Source organism: Abramis brama (assembly GCF_963993115.1).
Source record: "Abramis brama genome assembly, chromosome: 16".
Taxonomy (NCBI): Eukaryota; Metazoa; Chordata; class Actinopteri; order Cypriniformes; family Leuciscidae; genus Abramis; species Abramis brama.
The window spans coordinates 5,905,337-5,923,108 of record NC_139978.1 but is presented as its reverse complement, the minus strand read 5'-3'; the positions used below and the strand labels follow the sequence as shown (position 1 = coordinate 5,923,108).

The 17,772-nt window shown below is 37.0% G+C and overlaps 1 protein-coding gene across 1 annotated transcript; it reads right to left on the bottom strand.

Moving 5' to 3' along the window:
- Positions 1 to 328: 328 nt before the first annotated feature.
- npy8br (neuropeptide Y receptor Y8b) lies at positions 329 to 17,450 on the bottom strand. The gene is made up of 2 exons (XM_084138460.1): positions 17,372 to 17,450; positions 329 to 5,653 (listed from the first exon to the last, which is right to left on the bottom strand). The coding sequence occupies exon 2, from the start codon at positions 5,473 to 5,475 to the stop codon at positions 4,342 to 4,344; it is 1,134 nt and encodes a 377-aa protein (XP_083994586.1). The 5' UTR covers positions 5,476 to 5,653; positions 17,372 to 17,450; the 3' UTR covers positions 329 to 4,341.
- Between the last annotated feature and the right edge of the window lie 322 nt (positions 17,451 to 17,772).

Below are 17,772 nucleotides of genomic sequence, written 5' to 3'. Positions count from 1 at the left end.
ATCTCTGGACTCTGCCCTGAGTTTCAGTAATCCAATTTATTATATGCGAGAAAGATAAAAGTGAATTTGGCTCAAGATCAGTTAACACAACCTCCATTAACAACCACAAATTTACAAAGAGACAAAAGACTGTAGGGCACATATGGTGAGATATGATGGGTATTCTCTCTCTCTCTCTCTCTCTCTCTCTCTCAGCTGTCTGTTTCTGTGCCTTTCTATGAGCAGTGTCTGGTGCAAAACAACATTAACTGCACAGATCAAAACTTAAAACATATATAAAGTTAGGAATTAGTAACATGCATTTAGAAACACAAAAAAGGGCAAGATATGGAGAGGTTACATTTTTTAATATACATGAAAGTATACATTCAAGAATTGAGGAAAAACATCAATAGAAGTTCAATATAAACTTTGGTCCTTTTATATGTACATCGTTACCAAATATCCCATGACATGAATGATGTGCAAATAACTACAGTTGAGAATACTTCAGAAAACATTAGATGGCCATTTGCATTCTTCATAAACCAAAGCAAATGCTTGGCAAAATGTTAATTTAATTTTCTTGACTTGACTGATACTCGTAGGACTTTGGTTCCCTTAAGAAATTAGGCTATAATGAGTTAAGTAATATTACACAGTTCTGAATAATGTAAATGAATTATGATTATGTATGGCACATTCCTTTGTCCTGAACAACAAATTATAAAGATTTACATGTGAACGATCAATGATATAAAAAATAACATTTAGTGTTGTGTTATAATATAAAATTAGTTGTGTGTAGTGGTAAGAGCTGCATTGTCCAGGTGATTTTCAAATACTTCACTGGGTTTGTAAACAGCGTTATTATAGGCTACTGTTTCAGCCTCATGAATGGACATTTTGCGTATGTGACTTTTTATTTATGGTAGGTCTATTGTAAATGCTTTATTGCAAGCAGTTCAGAATCCAACTTAATGCAAAACAGCCAGCTAACCTCAGGCACACTCCACTATTGAGGCCAGTGAAATAACTCTGGAATAAAAAAGAAAATGAGACAAAAATACTGATTCACATAAATACCTCAAAGCAATTTTCTACAGGTGTATTGCTGAAATAAAGGCTTCCCACATTGCTGGCTTTCCAGTCAATAACTGACCCTGCAATATTTGAAAAGCAGAGAGAGAGAGAGAGAGAGAGAGAGAGAGAGGGAGGAAAACTACTGACCAAGAGTTGATGCTTCTGAAATATACTGTATCACACCATAAATATCTTTGTAAATGGCGACTGAATGTTTAAACTTTTCCAGTTGAATGGTTACAATGTTTTTATGGCTACACGTTAATGCCTTTCACTCTTCAGAAACTCTCAATGCAACCATGCTTTTGAAAAGACTCAAGCTAGTACATATTAAAACATAAATCTTCCCATTCAGTCAGGCCCTACAAAACTACATGGACCATTTCAGCTAAACACAATGAAATCAGTAAGAGTAAGCATGTAGACAAAAGTGAACAAACGCTATAGTCAGTGTGCTCTCAGTGCTATGTTTGCGTAGTAAATTATAAGAGCAGTGTTTCTCTGGGGACTGTAACAGAAGCAGAGAGAAAATAATTGATTAATATCAAGCTTCAGTGAGAACTCAGGCCCTGTCCCAAATGATGCACTTGACGTGGACCTGTGATCTTGTGGCCTTCGCTTGCACATTTGTGGCAACATTTGTCATGTTTCATGATTTAGACTCATGACTCAAGAGTGCCCCGTGTGTTTGTAATGTGCCTTCTATGTGTCCTTCTGCGAAGACTTCACAGCAGAAGTCTTTTTAGCAGCTTATGTGGCATTATGTCACCAAAACATTGACTATGAGGAGGACTGCAAGGGTTGATGTGTCATTTGGGACGACAGGGCAATAGCAACATGTTATGGTTGGCAATACAGTGACAGATAAAAGACATTTCAAAGGTATTTTATAAAAGAAAAAGTGTATAATGATCCATGTTGAAGTATACCCTTGTGAAAAAGAAGTACACTTTTACATACCTTTAAAAAAAGTGTACTTATTATGGAAATAGTAAAATAATATACTTGAATGTTGTAAGTGCATGTTAATTGCAATTAAATTAAAATGCATTATAATTTGCATTTAAATTAAATGCAATTATCTGAATTTTGGTGGGTGTTTTTTGTAGTACATCTTTATATGTAATTTCATTATTACTTACTGGTTTTGAAATACTGTATGGTTAAATTGTACCGACAAATGTACTGACAATCATTTATGGTAAACTAAAAAATACTTTAATGTCATGTCTATTGAAATACGTATGTCATGTATTTAAAATATGTGTAATTGCATATTTGTAATGATGAAGTTGCAATTTAGCACATTTAAATCAACACATTACAGTTAAAATGATAATCAAGTACTTCACATGTGCTTTGTTAGTCAACACATCAAAATTAGTGTACTTCTTTAAAAGCCCAACAAAAAATGATTAAAACATAATGGTTAAAACAAAGTTAAACCTTTAAATTGACATTACAAAGTGCACTTTTCAAAAGTGTATTTACGTATGTTAAGAAACAGCCATGAAAGCGTACTTTAAGAGCACTTGAGTTTAATTCATATTAACTTTTAAAATTTGAAGTACATTACAAGTGCACATTCAATATAGTTAAGCACACTTCTTTTTCACAAGGGTACATTAGGCTAAGTGATAATTTAGTAATCTTAATCAAATTTAATTGTAAATTAGTGATAGATATACTAGACCAGAAACTTCAAATAAAGTTGATTGATCATTTCAAACACGTGACTTGACATCTGTCATTTGCAGAGTGTTTTAAAACTATTATTCTAATAAATAATGATATGATGTTTTGGCCACGTATACGTATTGCAAATACTACTTGCATGCACTTTGCTTTGCTTTAAGCCACAGAACTGAATCTGTAATTCACTTGAATAGCTTTTGGCAAATAAAGCCACTCAGCGAAGGACACGGCACATTTATATTGACAGTGAAACAAATTCCACCTGTCACACAGAGCAACAACATGTGTAAATTATAGTACATATCAATTTGAAGTAGCAGACATTCTAATCCTAATCAATGACACAATGTGCTTATATAGTCATGGTGCTGCTGTATTATAACTAACTATTATCTATGTGTTTCAAATGTACACATTATACACGTATTGCTAGTTCTGCACCTTCCTTTAAAGAAATGGTCACCAAAAATCACCATTTACTCACCTTCATGTTGTTCCAAATTCAAATTACTTTCTTTCCTTGTGAAACAAAAAAGGAAAATAGTTGGTCTTTTCTATGCAGTTACAAGAAATTTGGATTTAAGCCTTTAAACCTTGAAAAAGGACGACCAAGTACTATAAAAGTATATGCTATATTTCAGGTCTTCTGAAGCCAATGACAGCTTTGGGTGAGAAACAGACTGCAATTTAAGGCATGAAAGCATGTTCAAATAGTTCATGAATCAGACGTTTACATTGAATCTGTTGATCGGGTTTAAAATGCCAGTCTGATTGATCTGATCGTAAAACATAATGATCTGGATCTGAAATTGACAGCTCACTGCGGGAAAGATTTCAAGGCTATCGTGTGATTTCGGAAGACTTGGAATAAAGCACACACGTCATATGATCTAGGATGATTTAGGATACTTTTATGGTGCTTCTCAGACAACTTTAGTCCCCTTTCATTGCAATCACACGAAAAGAGCGACAACCACGATCTTCAGAATATCTACTTTTATGTTCCACAGAAGAAAGTCACACATATGACACAAGGGTGAGTAAATATATTTTTAGGTGAATTACCTGTTTAACAGTGACAAGAACCTAAATAGTTCATGTCTTTTGCTGTTACTAAGTCATACACTTCTTCCGCAGGCCTAACCTGGACAAAGACGGTGAGAAGAAAAGGCCTTCACTCAGTATTTCATTATAACGTCTCTGAGAGACATCTTGCTCTAAATGGGGAAAATAGTTTTCTGTGCCACTGAGAACTCACCATATAATGCGCACAACACCAACAGTTTAGCAGTGGTAAAGTCAGTTTAGCAGTGGTAAAAACATCAACGCAATTTACTTTGTCTTCCTCTTCAGAGCCCAGCTACAAGACCATTCCTTAATGTTTTTTCAGACCATTTCCATATTTAAAGTCGACATCTTTTAAGGAACAAGATCTTGAAATATCACAGACATTCACTGTCCAAATTGGGATTCTGAACCTCAAATTCAGCCACGAAACGTGCACAGATTGGCTGGCCGTATTCTCAAGCCACCTCTGAGCGCTCAAAGAAACGTAAAATGTGTTTTGTAGTACATTAGACACATTTAAATGGTCTCTTTCTGTTCCAGACTGTTCTTCTTTTGCGGTTGATAGGTGCTAGTGGAGCCATTGCTCAGGATGGAGCCCTTAGTAATGCCCGTACTGACCGTGGACAAAGGGAAACTCTCGTAACTCTCCGGCGGCCCCCAGCAACGGCATCTGGAAAGCAGCAACTTCAGCTCCTTCTGGAAGTTATTGTTCAGGAATCCATAGATCACTGGATTGACACATGTCGACGCCATGGCGGTGAGGTGACAAGCCGAGAAAATGGCATTATGCTGGCATACGGGAATCGCCTCGTGGTTCCAGTCGAAAATAGTGTTGAAGACATTCAATGGAAGCCAACACAGGGCGAACGCTGCTACGATCGAGGCTAGCATGGCGTTGACTCGCTTTGAGCCTTTGGCCTTTTTCTGCCGTCCACCTCGAGCCCTTTCCACCATGTCTTTACGTCGACTGAGACGCAGGAATATGCGGAAATAACAGACGAGAATGAGCGCCAACGGTAAGCAGTACTGGCACAGCAGAAGTGTTGTGGTGTAAGTTAGCCGATTGCCCTCAGACGGCCACTGCTCGATGCAGATGAAGTGATCGCTGAAGGGGTTGAAGGGAAGACTGAGGTTGTGGAAGGGCGAGTTTGTGAGGATGTTGAAGGAAAGGAACGGGAGGGAGATGAAACACGCTACGATCCAGATAACGGCTACAGCCAGGTAGGAGTGTCTGACGACTGGTTTCCAACCGGTGGGATGGATGATGAGCTGGTGTCTTTCCAAGGCGATCAAAACCATGGAGAAAATCGAAACTGTCACAGACATACACTGGACGAATGGCGTCACCTTACACAAAGCTTCGCCCAAAATCCATCGATCCATTAGGGTGTAGATAATGGTGACCGGCAAACACACCAGGCAAACGAGGATATCAGAGCATGAGAGGTTGACGATGAAGATGTTAGTCACGTTGCGCATCTCTTTCTGTCGGGTGATCACTAAGACCAGGCATGTGTTGCCCACCAGGCCCACCGCTAACATAGTGCTGTACGCGACGATAAGGAAAGTGGTGCTGCTGAGAGAGGTTGGACAGACGGGATCCTCAAATAACCACGAGCCAGAGCTGTTGTTCAGATGAGAGCGCTCCATCGCCGTTCGGTCGCAGTGCTGCCTCTTGAAATGTCTGGCTTAATCTCCAGGGAAGTGAGAAAATGAAGTGGAATCGTCCCAGCGTAAGACTGCTCCTTCCCAACGACAATTGTCCTTTAGTTTCCAAGTTGTCTCATCTTCTTTTCTTGCATCCCACAGAACTGATGATCTGTGAAACCTGTGGACAGAAAGACAAAAAATGGCTCTCAAGATCAGAAGAAAAACCAAAGTTGTAAAACATGACAACAGTATGAAAGCCCCCCACTCACATTCATCCCGCCCATTAAAACTGAATAGTGAAAAACTGAAAAATGCTGTTGCATAAAAGTATAAAAGTCTATATTTGGCCAATCCAATCAAGTTGTATCATCACCTACCCATCATTTTACTCAAACACACTAAATAAATTTGTGCCAAGATTAAACTTCTCTCTTCCATACAACAAAACAGCATATATTTATATTATAATTTTAATTGTTAGGCATTTTTTATTACACACACACACACACACACACACACACACACACACACATATATATATATATATATATAAATGAGCATTTTTATGCTTTTAATTTTACTCTTTTCAGTGACATTTTTTTTAAATAAGCCATTTCAATCACTAACTAATAACTTTTTCATTGCCATTAAAGTGAAATTACTGAACCTAAAAAGAGAACCTTTAAAAGAAAAATGTCAGACGGACTTAGAAGTTTTTGCATGTGAAGTCTTCGTATATAGGCTACAGTACAGACCTATGACGTCCCTGTCTCATACAATCACATACTGTACACATAAGAAACATATTGTCATAAACCAGAACAAAATATAGAACTTTCCAAGTGATCTGTGTTAAAAGCAAAGCAGAGTGCTTAGCCTTCTGTTCACAAGAATATTGGTAGCACTTTATTTTACAGTCCTGTTCCGCATGTGCATGTACTTATAGTAATTACAGCAGGTAATAACTTGCTAACCCTAAACCTAACCTTAACCCATGGTTACCTTATATTACCTTATATTACCCAGTACTTTCTTAGGTAAGTACACAGTAAGTACACTTAAGTGCACATTCTGTATAATAAAGTGCAACCAAAATATCCTTGTTAGAGAAATGGGACACTGACAGACTGAAGCACCTTGTTGTCTTTGATGTTTAATTTGTTCTGCTCTTTTCGACTCGTTCCATTACTTCAAAATATTCTCTTTATCTCCCTCTTTGTATTCAACACATACAACACCAAAGTAGTGAATTATGGAACATTCTCTGGTAAATCTATTTTTTGGACAATCTACCTAACACCCCCAGACAAATGCATCACACAGGCAAAAAAATAAAAATAAACGCCTCATAAATTTTAATTTTTAATTTTTTTAATTGCAGCTTGCATCATTCATTTTTAATGCAGCAACAGTGGAAAAAATATAAACATCAACATTGTAATAATGACAGACACTTTTAGCTCAGTAACTCTGCTAGAGAGGAATCCCATCCAGACAACACAACAACATGAATATTATTTAAAGAAATGCTTGACTTTACAAATCTATCTATATAGAAAAAAAACTATACTTTGGACCAACTTAAAAAAAGTCTTATTTCTTACAGCCAAATGTGTATATATATATATATATTTTTTTTTTTTTTTTTGAAAAATAAATATATAAAAAATATATATTATATTTATAGTTTGACTCAAACCTTAAATTTAGATTTAATATTAATCAAAAATATTTATTTTCCCATTAGCAAAAATATTATACAAAGTAAAAAGATTATTTATTAGACACAAGCCAAAATGCTATTTAATATAGGTCAATATAATTTTTTTTTTTTTTTGGGGGGGGTAGTAAAAGTCTTACTTTTATAAAACTAAAAGCTTTTGATCAATGTTTAGTCTGTGTTAAATTTACTTTTAATTTCTTTTCTTTTTAAATGCCACATATTTATTGTGTGCTAACAAAACAAAACAAAAAATGAAATTTTAAAAATGTCACATTTATATTAATAGAATAAATTAGCCATCAAATGGGTTATTGCTCAGATAACATTAAAAATAACCAACTATGTAATAATGATCTTTATTAGTGCATCCCCAATAACTGACACAGAACTCAGACTCTATAAGAGATGCTTACGTGATGTTATACAACTTGGTTATGAAACTGTTATGGAAGCATGGGGATGGTAAATTTTAAGCCCCACAGCACCAACACACCTGTTGCTCCAAAGGCCTTGTCCCCTGGACATAAAAACATTCATCCAATACTGGGAAACTCTGTCAGAAAATGTGAGCAGAAAACCTGATAATTAAAGCTGCACTTGCAGCCGCACTCCTTCTCTCCATCTGTCTCACAGATTTCTTCTTGATGATTTCTTAAAGTGCTCTGCAGTAATATCTACTGAGCCTGCACATATAAGCACACTGGCAGGTGATGAATAACCCAGTAAGGTTTAACAATGGGTGAGAATCTAATTATGAGCAGAATCCTGCTGCGATAAGACCATCTGATTTCCTCGAGCCAGAGAGAAACTTAAAACACATACAGCTACAGAGAGTAATGAGAATAAATCCTTTCGGTTTGGCCTCTTTCTGTCTCTGATTTGGCTAAGAAAATACTTAGGAAATAAAATACTTGGGAAAAAAGGGCACGCTCATTAGCAATCTTTCAAAGTTAAAATAATGGTTTAACCGAATGAGCCCCCAAGACTTCGATTGGACGGGAGAGAAATTAGAGTGTAATTCTGCATTCAAACAGCCAAATGACATTTAACAGCAAACACCAGATGCAATCATTGCATAAAGCTTGAGAAATTACATAATCACCACAACAATAATAGCTGTGATTAGCATCAATGAATAATTCATTAGACTATGTGCATTTAAATTAATTTATGATTGCAGATTTTGTCCTTTTGAGAATGTTGCAGCTTTTGTCTTTCTTTTTTCATTTTAATCCACACACAGTGAGACTGGAGGATCCTCTCCGTCTGCAGAGTTCTTTCCTCATTGGACAACTTTTTACATATACTTTATTCAGTTTATCAGTGTACTTATTCTTAATCATGAAATTCATTATTAATGAATTACTGTGTTGTACCTTAACATTTACCTTTCTTTGTGTTTTCAGACTTCGGTCCACTAAAGTGCACTTTAGCATACTTTTAAAAAAGAGTACTTATTACGAGAATAATAGAATATACTTGTTACGGTGTGGTAGTCAGTGAAGATGGAGTAACAGAACGCTGGAGACAGGAATAGATAAACTAACCACACTTGACAAGTCATAAACGAGAACCGACAAACTAGAATGCAAACTAACAGGGAACAAACGAAGGAAACTAACACTGTGTCTGAAAGCTTAGCCTGGTGACTTGTTGCATCGCTGCCCTATCAGGCAATGACTTTTGCTGGCAGCGTTTGAGCACAAAGGTGTCTCACTGATTTCAGACAGACCTCTGAGGCAGCATAACACAGACATCCCACCTCTCCGGAAGTCCGGGAGTCTCCCGCATATTGACAGCTGAATATTGATAGTGGGCCATGTATAGTGTACCTCTAGGGCAATGAATCAAACAGACCCACCGAGATCCGTTCCAATCGGCCATTGTTAACCTGGTCTAATAGGTGCTCAACCTTCACTGACCGATGGCGGCCATGTTTTTTGAGATACGCCGATGTCCTCATAGACCATCATGGCACCTTGGACAAAGACACTGCATGCCAATTTTAAAGTCAATCAGGGGAGCGCTTCCCGTACAACGACGTAACTCACTGCTTAACTACCGTGGTGCGATGCATCAACTGGCTCGTCACGACTGTTTCCTGAAACCGTGTTGTCGTAAATCGGTCGTTCAGCCACGTCGGTTAGTGATGTCACGCAGGTAGTGGAGTAATAACTTCTATTTATGAACCTGTTTGAGATCGAATTAATGCTGTTTTGCAATAAATTCACGAGTTCGCACTTACATCAAATTAAACAGAGTAAAGATTATGCGAATTTGGCATGCTGTCCGGGGTGGGGTGGGGGGGTGCTGTTAAACTGTCGACGAACGGAGGTAAGTCTGCTGTATATATACCTCTTAATTCGTTGATTGGGTTGATTAATTGAATGTGCACCACTCGTGTTTAATTAGCTTTGATTATCTGAATGCGCTCCACAGGTGTTTAATTAGGTTTAATTATCTGAACGTGCTCCTTCCGAACTTTGTTAATAAAACATAATTTACGGACATGGGATCTGAGGAATATTTATCATTTTTCTCAGTTATTTTGCTTTATTTTCAGATTCAATCATAGGCTCGTTCTTACGTACTAGAGGTCGTTCGCACATGCGCACTCTTCAAAAACAACGCTTTTAATCTCTTGATAAACTAAAAGACAAAAATGACATTTATGTATTCTAAATAAAAGATACAGATTGTACTGAATGTCAGCTTGCTTATTTTGCTATTTATTTGGTCCACATGTCATGCAAACAAGAAGCTCTGCTTCTAACCACAGGTCGAGAGCTGTTGTTTCGGGAAACACCGACTTGTTGAACTACGCTGATGACGACGAAACTTGCAAAAATAGTTGGCTAATGATGCTTTTGGGAAATGCGCGCCTGACAAACGTTTGGATGGTTATATCCATTTTCATGTTTTTTTTCCCAGTTATAGTGCCACCAAGTGGCTAAACTCCAGGATTTTTTTACTCTGATCCCAGATTGATAGTGTGCATATTGATAGTGGAATTATATATAATATCCCAGAATTCAATTTTCATTGAACCGATCACAAGTGGTCAACCAAGACGCGTTCCCATTACACCTGGTATTACCACTTGCGTTCGGATTTTGTGGAGACCCTCGCCTCTTTTTCATCACACTCAACTACAATAATGTTTTTTGCACAGATACTATTAAATGAACAAACCTGTGTTAGGCAGCTTACTCAAATGAATATAATAGTATAATAGCTTTTTTATATTATGTGCCATCTCACGGAACTGAGTTTTTGCAGGTTGGGATGTAATAACATTATAATGATCTACAACAAAATACAGCAAGCTTTGGTTATAAGTAAGCAAATTTGTAAAGTCGCCCAGTGGTGAAAATCAAGCTTTTAATGTTGTTTATGTGCTTTGAGACAAACCATGTGTAAATTCATAAGTCGACACCATTGCTGAGTATTTTCTCCTTAAAACTGCAGTGAACCAAAGACAGTCTCAAAAACACGCTTTGTGATCATCAAGTGGATCTCTGAACTGCTGTGAGTGAGTGGAGGCGGGGCTCATTTGCATATTCATAGAACCGCGTATACTAAATGAGGCAAGGGTGTCGAGTTACATTCAAGATATTTTAAGGCATGACCATTTTTTTTCACAGAATTTATTTTTTTAAATATGTCATTTTGGTGATCAAAGGTGAGTTTTAAGGGATAAAATGATTGACTGCAGGGGGACTTTAAGACATATCCGACTATGATTACTCGGGTACTCGCCAAAACAGGTGTTTGACATAATTTTGAGTGAATTTGTCCATTGAAGCACAGGAAGGCATGAAAGAGAGCTCAACTTCACGCACTGTCTGAGAGACGCAGCTTTCAAGTTTCAGCTTTCGGATGTTAAACTTCCCACACACTGCGTGAGTAACAAATTCCCTTTTGCGCTTGAATAATTACATTAGAAAGGCTGAAACTTTTGTGATGATGAAGCACTGACCCGTCAACTGTACAGCACAGAGCGATGTTCACATTTGTTCACGTTCATGTTGTCCCAACATTGCATTTGTTAGAATTCAAAAAATTGTTACTAGCGACTGACACCGTTTCATACACTCGCTAATGCCATTTTGCGCTTGGTGAGTGTTAAATTTAGGCCCTGTTTTGTATTATGGAAATGAGCAGCGTGACTTCACAAATTCACCTTTTGGGGAATAAATATAACATTGAAACAACATGACGGTGAATAAATGGCGCAATTTTCATCATTCCCTTTAAGAAAAGCCCCATCAGCCCCTTTATGGAAGCATCCATCTAATTAGAAATAACTAGCTTAAGTATAATTAACACAGATCCCAAAGGGTTCTTGCAGTTAACTTGCAAGTGACAGTAAATCAATCACAGAGTCTCAGCCCAGATGTGCTTCATATACGGCTGATAAGCTGTAATAAAGCTCATTATTGCCCCCATCTCTAACCTGCCCCTCTCTAAAGGACACTGATTGTTTTCAATTAGGAGGCTTTAGACTCTGCCAATGAATCTCCTCCTGGGTGACAGTGTGTTGCAATGAAGCAGAGACACTCTGTTCAATATCTGAGACAAAGAGCACATGATGCACCATTGGTTGCACACACAAAGGTTTAAACATCAATAACATCTTCCCCGCAGAGCTCTCAATTCAGTCATCATGACTCCTTCATCTTCAAATAGACAACATGGAGGGAAAGAGAGTTCTGGCCAGCCCAGATCTGCTGTTGACTTATTTCAGACACCTGTAACATGGAGGCAACCGTAAGCTTTAAATGTCAGCTGGTTTCTAGGTGGACCTAGCTGGTTATTTGAAAAATTGATGCATCTCTTGATGGAAATACATTTTGTGATGTTATTTAAATCAAGAGGTGCATACATTTTTGGTCAAGATCTTGATTTTACAAAGCAAAGTCTCCTCCAGCACATCCCAAACACTTTCAATGAGTTTAAGTTCTGGATTCATTCATGTGTGAAAATGATTCTTCAAGCTCCTCACAACCATTCTTTCACAATCTGAGCCGGATGAATCTTGACACATTGTCATCCTGGAATATGAACATGAAGTGTCTTCCTAAATGCTTGTTTAAGAAATGAAAAGCAACAAACTCCATCAATTAGAGTTAGAAGAACTGTTGCAAAACATATAACATGCCAGAAACATAAGAATCACTGCAATAATGATCCAGTCATAAACTCTTAAGCATTTGCCTAAACAGCAACTTTTTTTTTTTGGGGGGGGGGGGGGGGGGGGGGGGGTATAACAAAAAAAATAACTAAAACAGTTATTTTAAGTTGTAATGATATTTCACAATATTACTATTATACTGAATTTTTGATCAAATAAAGGCAGCCTTGGTGAGCAGAAAAGAAACTTCTTTCAAAAATATAACAAAATATAACTGACCCCAAACTTTTTAAAGATAGTGTGTATATAAATATGTATTGTTAAAGTTACATTATAGTAGATGTTTTACAAGTGCCTGATTTGTTTTGGAGTGGAGGGCCTCATATTTTCCCTCTATGTAAGTAGTCACATGGCATTTAGAGCTCAGGTAACGGATCCCTTCGGGTATTATAGATCTCATTGTAAGAAACCAGCTGTCATGCCCCCAAAAACTAGCTAAAGATGAATTTCCAGCAGGGCTCTCCGCTCATCCAGGGCATTGCTGGCGCAGTCGCTGAGAACAGCTAAAACTGCAGGTCCCTGTTGACGCTAGACTTCTGTTTTGCCAGAAGTGCAGGTATGAATTTTTAAGAGGTTCTGCGTGAGTTCATGACTAAAAAGGAAAAATGAAGTAATGCTGAAACTTGTAATACGTTACCACAAGCCATGCCTTTCTTTCTGAAACGTGATAGTACCTGGTGTGTGTTTTTGGAGAGAGAAGTGACATTGCCTATTATGTCTGAATTGCTGCATGGAAAACATGCCACAACTTGCAGTTTCTATCTTCAAAAACCTGTGCATTAGCATGCATAACGCAAAGAGAGCCTAAATTTATAACAGAGCTTGCCATGGGCGAACACACCCTGTGATAGCAGGACGGTTTGGTTTTTGTCAAAATTTGCTTTGATAGTTCTCAGATGTGGCACAACCTACAGTGCTACAGTCAAAAACACCCCATAAACATGCATGTTTTATTAAAGTTAATGAACAGTGCCGTGCCGTGTGGACACAAATTCATTAGTGGTTTTATATTCTAAAGGGTAAAATCATGATTTGCATTCAAATACAGCTAGTTTTAAACATGTCTCTGTGCATGCTGTGCTTTTATTTATTTAGAAGAACAGCATGAGCTTTACTTAACAGTGGGGTTCAGAAATGTGAAACCGCTAACAGCTGGGGTTTTGTCCTTTAAATCCTGAAGAGTTTTAGGATTTTGAGCAATTTAAAACAAAGAAAAGTTTAAATGAAAAAATATATATTTTAAAAGAATAATTCAAATTAAAAAAATTATATTAAATAACTACAATTAATGCATAAATTACATAATATTATGTAAAATTAATAATAAATGTATATATACAATAATTATAAATACATTAAAAATAATAAATAAACTATAAAAGAATCTGAATCTATATTTCTAGGTTATTAAATTACTAAATCTGGGTCAGCGATCAACTCTTTACTTCCATTAAAGAATAAGATGCTTTTCAGATCATTCTTAATTAAAGTGCCTCTATTATGCTTTTTCGGATTTGATCTTTCATGCAAAGTGTAATATTGCTGTTTGTGAATGTAAAAGGTCTGCTAAATTGTTTGGAGATCAAAGTGCACGAAAAATGGAGTTATTGTCTCCTAAAAGAAAGAATCTAGTTACAAACCTACGTAATGTAATACATTTGCATAATGGTAGTCTATGGTCTTCATTGGCTGCTTGTGAACAACGTCTACTTTTCCCCACCCTCAAACACTGTAGTTGTAGTTGAGACCGGAAGAGTTTGTTTTGTGTTGTCGACATGTTGAGAAGACGCTGTTTTCTGCTGTGAAAGCAAATCTACTTTGATGCACTTCCAAAGGATGAGACTCGCGCTGGAATTCATACGGTAAAACTAACGCCGTTGTTAAAGTTCGTATCACTGTATATCAAGTGCTGAGAAAGATCTGGGGCTAAAATTCAGATATGATAATGGACGTTTGGTTTCCAAAACGTGCTGTAAGCGTCCGACCAATCACAACAGGCTGGACCATCTGACCAATCAGAGCAGAGCAGGCTCTCGGGAAGGAGGGGCTTATAGAGACACCGAATCCTTTATTGAACCGTTTCAGACACTGTGAGAAAAGAGCTGATGCTTCAATGTATATTATGAGAAAATGTAAGTGTTTTTGACTTTGGATGCATGTAAACATATTGTACATGAATCTCACGTGAGCTTAGTCACTTTATTTCACAAAGGATCTAAAAACGTCCTTAAGTGCTGCTGTTCTCTTTCCTTTTTCCAGATCGTACTTTTCACCATGATAAGGGAGAGAGAAACAAACTGGTTTTAGATCAGAGAGGCAGCCATCAGCTGAACGTGTCGAAGATGAGGATCACGGGTGCACCTTCACTCTGTCAGCCATCTCACGTTTAGACTTTTACAGCATCTTAGTTTTTACAGAGATAGAACACTAGCAAGAAGGCTAATAGACCTTTTTCTGATCCTAAAACCGACAGCTACTGCCTCTCTATGACCATAACCAATACTTATGCTAAAAATTTTCAAGCAATTATATTTAACCGTCAAGTCAGATTTAATTTTAGCACACGTCAAGTCAGTAAAAAACCTGTAAGGAAACAGAGAGCAAGAGTTTAACTATTCCAGACCTCTGAAGCAAAACTCAAATATTATTTGAATATCATTTTTCAAATAATTCATTACATGTCACAAGAGATCAGGAAAGAAAAACTGGTTTCATAAAACTGGCTTCAGAATTCAAAAATTAAAGAATTCTTGAGATTACGCATGCTGTTTTTAACAATGCAATGACTTATGAATCTGACCTCAAATGCTTATTTTTATGAGGCAAAATAATATCACGATCACATAGGTAGACCGTAGAAGAAGACATATGTGACCCTGGACCACAAAACCAGAAATCACATGTCACACGGGTTTATTTGTGGCAATAGCCAGCAATACATTGTATGGGTCAAAATTATCCATTTTTCTTTTATGCCAAAAATCATGAGGATATTAAGTAAAGATCATGTTCCATGAAGATATTTTGTAAATTTCCTACCGTAAATATATAAAACATTTATTTTTGTGAGTGAATGCAGCACAATCGTGAACATAAATGGACAACTTTAAAGGAGATTTTCTCAATGTTTCAATTTTTTTTTGCACCCTCAGATTCCAGATGTTCAAATAGTTGTATCTCGGCCAATATTGTCCTATCCTAACAAACCATACATCAATGAAAAGCTTATTTATTCAGCTTTCAGATAATCTCAATTTCAAAAAATTGACCCATGTGACTGGTTTTGTGGTCCAGGGTCATATATCTTTCTTTGTCCTAGACCTGTTTTACTGAAACGTTTGTCTGTGAAGACCTCCAAAACTCGTACTTGTCAAACCTTGCCAAAACTGATCTGATCTGCATTCAATCTTAAGCTAAAATCAGAAGATATTTATAACTTACATTTGTTCCTCATGCACTTATTAATAACTTCATACAGTTATGTAACAGGTGTCTTTAGTTGAGTGTGAAATAACATTTATAATGAAAAAGCAGCGTTTGCCCATTTCACCAGCGAGTGTGAATCAAAGCTTTTGATGCGTCACTGTTTGCCTTTGCCTTTGATACCTTGGGTTGTTAGGCATTTATGAAGTTCAGACAGCTCTGAAGAGAAGCACAGCCCAATTATAATGAGCACAGCAAACCAGTTATAAATATCTACTGTAGCATTCATGACATTCCCATCGTGGAAATGACTTTGAGTCTTCACTCGTTGGTGTGTTTTTTCAGAGCCAAGCACTTGTGTTAAGAGGCTGGCTCTTATTGAAAGAGCTATTAGCTTGAGATGAAAAAGATATTTACATATTTCCATATAGTAATAAATGCAAAAGCATAAATAATGGCTATGTGACTGTAGTGCATTCTGGTGTACAGAGATTCAACATTTCTTTGCTGTCTTGAATGAGAATGAGATGACGTAGCAATTCATTTGTTCAACATACTTTAATAACGCTAATATGCATATCTGAACTACAGTTTGATTAATCATGCACAAAAAATGCATGACCTCTTAAGATGTTGTTTTATTGAGGGTTCAGATTAAATGTATCAGTAGCCTAAAACAACTTCATCTCTACTTTCAACACACACACACACACACACACACACACACTGGTTTCCATTTTTATGGGGACTGCCCATTGATGTAAAGATTTTTATACTCCTAAATCTACCCATCACAGAAAACTTTCTGCATTTTTACATTTTCAAAACACTTCATTTAGAATGATTTATAAGCTGTTTTCCTCATGGAGACAAAACAAATTCCCCAAAAAGTCAAAATTTACGGGTATAACTAACCACCATAAAATAGCTTTAAAGCCTACTAGGCTGGAATACCAGGCGCGCGCGCGCGCACACACACACACACACACGACATTAAACTGAATAGAACAGCACAGAGCAGAATAGAAAAAAACATAACATCCGATTAGAACAGGAACAAGAAAACAGAATAGAATAGAACACAAAAGAACAGAACAGAATAGAATAGAACAAATAAGAACAGATCAGAGCAAAATAACAGAATAGAATAGAATAGAATAGAATAGAATAGAACAATAAAATAAAAAAAACTGAATTTGTCAATATAGAAAATAACAGAATAAAACAGTGCAATAGAATAGAATAGAATAGAATAGAATAGAATAGAATAGAATAGAATAGAATGCAGACCGATGGTCATAACCATGATGAACTGACAGGACTGAACAATTAATCCGATCTGAACCGCGAACATCATCGTATAGTCTCCAATTTCACGTTTACGACTTAGAAACTATGCAACATCTTTCAGACCCTCTGCATCCATAAATGAAATAGGCTGAATCCACAATGCCACACTGTAAAGATCGTTTTACTATGAAACAAATGCGCTAAATGTTTCGGCAAGTTCCCTTAATTAAACCCCATTTGTGAAACTCTGCTCACAGGCTTCTTACCGTGTGTGCCTGGCGTGTGTCCGTGCCTGCGGCTCGAGCTCAGATGTCCAGTAGCTTCTGTTCTCTGCTGTGCAGGAGTAACTGGTGGTTTGAGGAGCTGAGGTTTATCAAGCAAACCTGAGGCGCAAGAAGGAGGTGCCTTCAGATATCGAGCGCGCGAGAGGTGTGTGTGTGTGTGTGTGTGTGTGTGTTGACATTGACTTCCCTTCCTTTTGGGGTTCTAGAGACCCATATGTTATACCACCCCGATTGGTTATACAGTATATAATAATAGGCACTGAAAAATGTCCCAATTATACTGCATTCAAAATCTTTTTCCTTTTTAAAATCAACACCCTCTCTTTTAGCACAGTGTTCTATTGAAAAGGGTGTCAAAAAGGTGTTTTACCCCAGTAAGGAAT